Source organism: Chiloscyllium punctatum, chromosome 16, assembly GCF_047496795.1.
Source record: "Chiloscyllium punctatum isolate Juve2018m chromosome 16, sChiPun1.3, whole genome shotgun sequence".
In the NCBI taxonomy this organism is placed as follows: Eukaryota; Metazoa; Chordata; class Chondrichthyes; order Orectolobiformes; family Hemiscylliidae; genus Chiloscyllium; species Chiloscyllium punctatum.
This window is the reverse complement of record NC_092754.1, coordinates 7,657,836-7,665,678: the sequence shown is the minus strand read 5'-3', so window position 1 is coordinate 7,665,678 and position 7,843 is coordinate 7,657,836. Positions and strand designations below refer to the sequence as shown.

General features: G+C 43.4%; 1 protein-coding gene across 2 annotated transcripts in view; it reads left to right on the top strand.

Annotated features, from left to right (window-relative positions):
• The first annotated feature begins 763 nt into the window (after nt 1-763).
• The window catches only part of ca6 (carbonic anhydrase VI), a 32,134-nt gene continuing 25,054 nt past the window's right edge, over nt 764-7,843 (top strand). For both annotated transcript variants that reach the window (XM_072586146.1, XM_072586145.1), the window contains exons 1-4: nt 764-922; nt 1,171-1,353; nt 2,576-2,724; nt 6,242-6,337. In XM_072586146.1, the coding sequence (XP_072442247.1) occupies nt 808-922; nt 1,171-1,353; nt 2,576-2,724; nt 6,242-6,337 (543 nt within the window). In that variant the 5' untranslated portion in view covers nt 764-807. The remainder of the gene's footprint in view (nt 923-1,170; nt 1,354-2,575; nt 2,725-6,241; nt 6,338-7,843) is intronic.

Genomic DNA, 7,843 nt, shown 5'->3' with positions numbered 1-7,843 from the left:
CTGGTGTTGTGTGATTTTTAACTTTTAAACGTTGTAATTCTCCCTACATCCACCACTTCCTCAGGAAGTTCTTTTCAAATTTCAATAAAGTCTGTTGGAAGATCTAAACCAAAACATGTTAGTTCATCAGTCCTCTTCACAGATGCTCACTGATCTCCTTTACATCCAGTTACGTTTTATTCTGTTTGTGTCATACATTTGCTCTAATTGAAATTCCGTAATGATTATTGCCTCCTTTGAACGACTGCAAAACTGTCCTTGGTAGCCTCTGCTGATTGTAACCCATCGCTGTGGTTCTTTCAGCCCATTTCGGTCACGTCAAGTAAGCCAATGATGCTGACTACAAATTTGCAGCCATCTGCCACAAGATGGATCCTCAAAGGTAATCACTTGCAACTCCATTACCTCCCAGACATGAAGTGAGGAATCTGTGCTTCTATTTAAAGAAAAAGACCTTGCATGGTCCTTTTTGCAACTGAGAAATTTCCTCAGCAGCCCCTCAAGCTGCAGACTGAAGGAATAAAAATGGGCAACGTTGTCTGTAATTGTTGTAATATTAATGGGTTCCAATTCCACTAATGTTGTCGTGACCCACGTTTTGAAATATAGATTTATTTTAAAAAAGGTAGCGTTCATGACTGCTTCGCACAACCAAGACGAATCCACAATTTGTAATTTGAACAGATGATTTGCCACACCCAGGTTACATCTAGCATTTAAATTGGAGCATCAGTGGTGTACTCTGGTCTGTCTAGGACTGATGACCTGCTGACAGCCAGTCTGTGTGCAGGACTGTAATTGACTAGCATGTGGTATCATTTCTGTCTCAGGCTCATGGATTTGAGGAAGCTTGCTTTGGGGAATTTTATCCTGCTTTGGGTGCAGTCAGGTATTGCTAACAAGGAGCACTGGAGCTACCAAGGTAAATAAAATGCTCACCATACCTACAAATTTATTTCGCACAAAGTTCAGCTCAGCAATAATTGTCCTCATTTTCAACCAGAGTGCAGGGAGGAGGATTGATGACCTGGAAAATTAATTTCATACTTAGATATAAAGTTGTAAGGAACTTATACGAGTGAGAAACTGTGGAATCAAGGTAAGAGTTTGACAATAGGTGTGGGATTGAAGGTGTTTACTGTGGTTCTCTGTCCTTTACATGTTTTCTAGAAGGTGACTTGAATGAAGCTCATTGGGGTTTGAAATATCCAGCCTGTGTTGGCTCACACCAATCTCCGATCGATATCCAGAGGAAAAAAGTGAAGTTTAATATGAGCCTATCCCATTTAGAGTTAAGTGGATATGACGGACTACACGAGGAACCATTCCTGATGATCAATAATGGGCATTCAGGTCTTGTACTCTTTTCATTCTATGTTTTAACAATTTTAACCCTTTCTTTAAATTTCCTGAAATAATTGTATCTGTAATTGATTGTCTCGTATATCATTTCCTTAATTTTCCCTGTCCTTATTAAGAAGGTGTTGCCACTTGCTGATGCTATTTTCCAAAGATGGGTCAGCCCTTTGCACTTCACCCAAATGGTTTAATCTCGGTGAGTGTTGTCATTAGCATCAGTGTCCCTGAAACGGAATTAATCAGCCCAGGTTCCTCCGCCTCAATGATCTTCTGTAATCTCTGCTGACAAATGGATCCGTGGTTCTGGATTAGTGGTGCTGGAAGAGCACAGCAGTTCAGGCAGCATCCAAGTAGCTTCGAAATCGTCGATTTCGAAGCTACTTGGATGCTGCCTGAACTGCTGTGCTCTTTCAGCACCACTAATCCAGAATCTGGTTTCCAGCATCTGCAGTCATTGTTTTTACCAATGGATCAGTGGATCAGCTTTGGCTCTGATAACTCTCTGTGGAATTGTTTCATGTGTTACCTAATTCCCTCTGCTCCAATATTGGTGTCTGAACCTTCAACCCTCTGCATCTAACTTTATAGACCTTGCTCCTGAACCCTTGCCTCCATCTCAATCTTTAAATACATTCCTTTTTGATCTTCCCTTGACGTTTCCCCCTAACTCTTCAGCTGTTGCCTGATATCTGGTTCTTTGTCTAGAGACATAAGTCATTTTCCATTTTAAAGGCACCACATAAATAGCTGCTGTCATTAAATCCATTGTGTTTATGGAAGTAATTCTGAGGTGCTGTAGTTACAATACAGAATTTAAAATTCATTATGTAAACTCACAATGATAATGATTATCTGTCAGTACTGAGTTCAATACACTTCATGGAAATATATGTTTTATATCTGCTGTATATAGCTAAAAAAATTATCATTTTGTGTGTCTATGTGGGTCAGGATTTTAAAACTATTGCGCACTACTGAGCAAGTGGTGAATGCGAGTACAGTTATAATGTTTAAAAGACTTTTGGATAAATATATGAATACATAAGGTTTGGAGGGATATGGGCCAGGAACAGGCAGGTGGGACTTGTTTAGCTTGGAGTAATGTTTGGCATGGCCTAGTTGGACCAAAGTGTCTGTTTCTGTGCTGTCTGACTCTATGACACTCTGAGGAAGATGCACATTTTAACATGTAACCTTGTGTATTTTGTTTTCATAGTTGCAATAAATCTGCCACCCTCCATGTTTATCAGCAAAGGGTTGCCAAATCGTTACACAGCGGTTCAGATGCATTTCCATTGGGGTGGCCTTGACTTGGAGAGCAGTGGCTCAGAGCATACAATTGATGGCATCCGCTATGTGGCAGAGGTATAGCACATACTTACACCTGATTTTATCTACATCGCAGCATTAACTACTTCAAGAGAACAGCGTGGGCTTAAGAGTACTTTGGGATATCCTGAGATTGTGAATGGAACTGCAGATCTGTAAACCTTTCTTTGTAATTCTACTTGCAAGGTCCAATTGAAACAGATATTTTACAATCTTCCAAGTATTAGGTTTGACTCAGTAGCATTGACAGTGTAATCTGTTTATTATTTTATTTTGAAACACAAGCCAGTTAATAAATAATGTTGAACACGCATATATTGGTTGATTTTAAATATGATCAAATGATACTTGTTTGGCCTTTTTGTGAAAGGGTCGATAGTCTCCTGTCTAATTAGGAATCTACTTAAAGATCCAGTGGACGATTGGCCCAGATGGCTGTTCAGTTGCTGCTCTGCTCTTTTCTGCAACTAGACGTGGCTCAGCAATTCTTGCTGATTCTTCCAATCTTGGATTCTACAAAAGCAGTGGGCAGACAATCCCTCGCAGTGTTGTAGCTGCTGTAATGTAAATGTCCAGTGTGAATATTAGCGACTAGGTGAATGGATGTATGAGTGAACGGGCAGGGGACTGTGTAAGGGTGGGTGAGGTAAGTGGATAAGTGGCAGGCCAGTAGGGTGATAGTGGTTGGGTGGGGTAGCAGCGAGATTCTGGATTGGGTTATTAGATTAGATTCCCTACAGTGTAGATACAGGCCGTTCGGCCCAACAAGTCCACACTGACCCTCTGAAGAGTAACCAACCCAGACCCATTCCCCTACATTTACCCCTGCCTAATCCACCTAACAGTATGAGCAATTTAGCATGGCCAATTCACCTGACCTGCACACCTTTGGACTGTGGGAGGAAACCCATGCAGACACAGGGAGAACGTGCAAACTCCACACAGTCACCTGAGGCAGGAATTGAACCCAAGTCCCTGGCGCTGGGAGGCAGCAGTGCTAACCACTGAGTCACTGTGCCACCCTTATGAAGGGTAGTCAGATTTGGGGCTTGGTTGGTCTGGTCAGGGGAAGAGTCTGGGCATTTGCATGGTTGGCAGGTATAGTCGGGTCAGGTTGATGTTTGTTTGGAGGGGGATCAGGTGTGCAGTCAAGGGGTTAGGAGTATTAGGGATAGGTATTCAGCACAGTGGCTCAGTGGATAGCACTGCTGCCTTACAGCACCAGGAACCCAAGTTCAATTCCAGCTTCGGGTAGAGTGTGCACATTCTCTCCATGTCTGCGTGGGTTTCCTCTGGGTGCTCCATTTTCCTCCCACAATCCAAAGGTGTGCAGGTTGGGTGGATTGGCCATGCTAAATTGCCCCATAGTGTCCAGGAATGTGCAGGCTAGGTGGGTTAGCCTAGTGGGGTTACAGGAATAGAGTAGGGGATGGGTCTGGGTGGGATGCTCTATGGACAGTCTGTACAGATTCAATGGGCCAAAAGGCCTATTTCTGCATTGTAAGGGTTCTATGATTCAGGTGGTCTGATGGGACAGTCAATTTGAGTTGGGAGTAGTCTGGGTGCGGGGATTGGGTATTTGGGGGAAAGGAGCTGAACTCAAAAAGTTAAAATCAACTTGGCAAAAGATGCTGGAGATTAAGTCAAGATTAAAGTGGTGTTGGAAATGCACAGCAGGTCAGGCAGCATCCGAGGAGCAGGAAAGTCGACATTTCAGGCAGGAGCCCTTCATCAGGAATCTGATCATGACGGGCTCCTGCTCCTCGGATGCTGCCTGACCTGCTGTGCATTTCCAACACCACTTTAATCTTGACTCAAAAAGTTAAAAGTCTAACATTTCCTGGATAGCTACTTCTGTAACTACCACAGAACTGTCTAAAGTGATTGACCCTACCTCAGAGTATGAGACTTTTGCAAAGACTGCCATATTTGAAGTCTGAGTGGGGAGCTGTGACATAAAATAGTTGGCCAGCTCATTGCCTGCCTAGCCTCCCTTGATCTGTTCCAGCCCAGATCATGGCGTAGCAGAGTGGGGGTCATGGCATCAGCCAGATACCCCTCCACCACTCGGTGCTTTGACGGCTTTGTTGCTAATTAAAGACCCTCAGGGGCCTGATTCCATCTCTGTCACCAGTTAAGAATGGGTAGAGCAAGGTGGAACCCCAACTTGGGGTAAATGATGGAATAAATGGGAAATACTTCCTTTGCATCCCCAAGATGGTAGCTCACCCTTTGTTTCCCCCAAAACTTGCATCTTAAAACAATCTCCTCCACCCCGTCATTATGAGTGTCCTTAGTTCCACCCCCTCCCCCCACCCCCCCCACCCCAATCTTCTTCTGACTTGCTTGCAGTTCCAGCAGTGGCCACTACTGAATTCCAGCACTGCTGGGACGACTCAACTCCCAGCCCGACTGGCTACATCTCTCGAGGACAGGAGCTCTTGTTCCCTCAGGGAGAAAGTCCCATCCACACATTTTTAAGGCCACTCCCAGCATAATATCAACTAAGTCAGTGAGCTATTGACCCACCTTTCTACCGGGATGAGAGATTTGGAGGGATGCGAGCAATGCATAGTTTAGATTGACAATCTGTGAACTGTAGCCAATGTTATACTCTAACCTCAAATGCAAAGAATAAAATTTCAATTTTCTAAAAATGTTCGTGAATAATCTACTGGTTTGTTGGAAGACATGATTGGGTTTGATTTTGATTACATAGCCCCCAGTTCTTGAGTTGTCTATTGGAAGGCAGATCTGACCCAGAGCTCCACGATGGATAGGGCAAGGAGTCTAGTAACAAATCTACCCCACCTGGAATAGGAATCAACCCCCTTATTGTTAGCACCAATCTGGGCCACAGCAGCTGTCTTACCAACTGAGCTGACCACTTCCCCATCAGAGCCAAGAGGTATGGATGATGCTGCTAGGAGACTTCACTTTCTTTCCAATACACAGCTGGCCAGCAACATCTTTAACACTGTAATTCTCCCCACATGTTGCCCAACCCCAATGAGGTGATGTTGTACAGGTGTGTGTGACACAGTGCTACAAACAATGCCCCTGCCACCAGTTCTCATTCCGTTGACTATTCCTTATGTCAGCAGCTAATTATATCAATCTTGACCTCACCCAGTGTTCACATTGTACATATTATACATCCCCAGACTCCCAGCTCTCTTCAGTATTTGAAGTTGGGGTATTCCTGGCTGCTGTGCAATATAGAGCCATTTTGGCACAAAAGGAGACCATTCAGCATTTCAAGTCCATGCTGTGGTTTGCAGAGCAGAGAGATGTCAACAGCATGGGTTCAATTCCTGCACTCACTATGAAGGATTTCCCTTCTTAACCTCTCCCCTCACCTGAGGTATGGTGATCTTCAGGTTAAACCACCACCAGTCGCCTCTGTCTAATGACAGAGCAGTCCAGGGGTCTGGTAAGACCACGGTGACCTTTATCTTTCCTATCAGCACTCCATGTAATATGTTCAAACATTAAGACTGAAAAGGGTGTCGTACAATGGATTAAGGCTTTTGTTTAATGTTTTGTTTTTCAGCTGCATATTGTTCATTATAATTCAGACAAATACAGCAGTTTCTTGGAAGCTTCAGATAAAGCAGATGGATTGGCTGTGCTTGCGTTTTTCTATGAGGTATGGTTCAAGGGTAGTTATGCAAACCCTATGCTGGTAAGGCAATAAAATTCGGGCTGTAACTTTTTAGCACAGGCATCTTAACAAGGTGACCATCAGGATTTCTTGCTGAAAGAGCATCATATGATGAGCAGTTTCTGTTGGTTAAATGGGAGCAAACAGGAGTATTTAGCAATGGATACAATCATCCTTTATTGTGTAAGTCAATCACTCAGTGACATTTACTGGGAGCATGTCCCAGGTCTCTAATGGTTAAAAGCTAGTTTGATTTAAATTACACAGCACCTTATTCTTGACTGTTGCGTTGGATGGCAGATCTGACGGACAGCTCCATGATCCATGGTAATAAATCCATCAATCTGATTCACATCAGCTGTCTTACCAACTGAGCTATCTGTGCCAACATCAGAGTTTGAATTACTGCAGGGACATCCACTTTTACATGCATGTTGTAGCCAGGAGATACAGAGTACGAGTAGAGACTTCACTTTCTTTCAATTACACCGCTGACCAGAAACCTTTCCTGTTTTTAACCACCTGCCAATGGCCTGGCTATTAGAAGGATAACAAATTAACATTCAGCATGTTTGACCTCATGATAAATCCACCTTCCAAGGCCTGGACTGGTACTTCAACACGGAGCTTCCATTTCAGAGGCAGGGAAGTTACCGACTGTGCCATATGACCCATTGCACTCTATCCCATTCAAATATATTGATACAAATCACACAGCACCAGGTTATAGTCCAACAGGTTTAATTGGAAGCACACTAGCTTTCGGAGTGTCGCTCCTTCATCAGGTGATTGTGGAGGGCTCAATCCTAACACACAGAATTTATAGCAAAAATTTACAGTGTGATGTAACTGAAATCATCTGTTAGAATACAGTGATAGTTTCACTTCTTTCATGTGTAAATCACAAAATCTTTTTTTTTAAAAAACGTTGCATTCTCAGGTTAGCTGTTAACAATGGTGATAGCTAGACAATATGTTGAAGGTGTTGACCCCCTGCGTTCCCTGCCTATGACATGATGTTTAGATTGATTCTAATCTAAAAAGTGAGATAACGGAGTTTTACATAAATTCATGCAGTTTTTGAGTTCAGAGTTCTACATGAATCCATGCAGTTTTTGAGCAAAGTACAATGTAACCCTGCAAGTACAAATTCACCCCACAAAATATATGTGTGCATGTGGGTCTTTATCTGTCTGTGTGTGCATGTCTGTCTGGGTTGGGGGTTGTGAGTGTGAGAAAGTGTATGTGTGTGTAGTGAGTGCAGAGTGTCTTAAGTCTGTGAGGTGGTGCATGTGTGAGTGTGGGAGTGTGTGTGTCTGTAAGGGTGTGTGTGAGTGTCTGTGTGCAGTATGTGTGTCCGTGTGTATGTGTGTATAGGAGTGCCCGTGTGTGTGTGTGTGTGTGTGTGTGTGTGTGTAAGAGTATCTGTGTGTGTGTAGTGCAATGGTGATCACCTGTAATGTGACATGAACCCAAGGTCCCAGTTGAGGT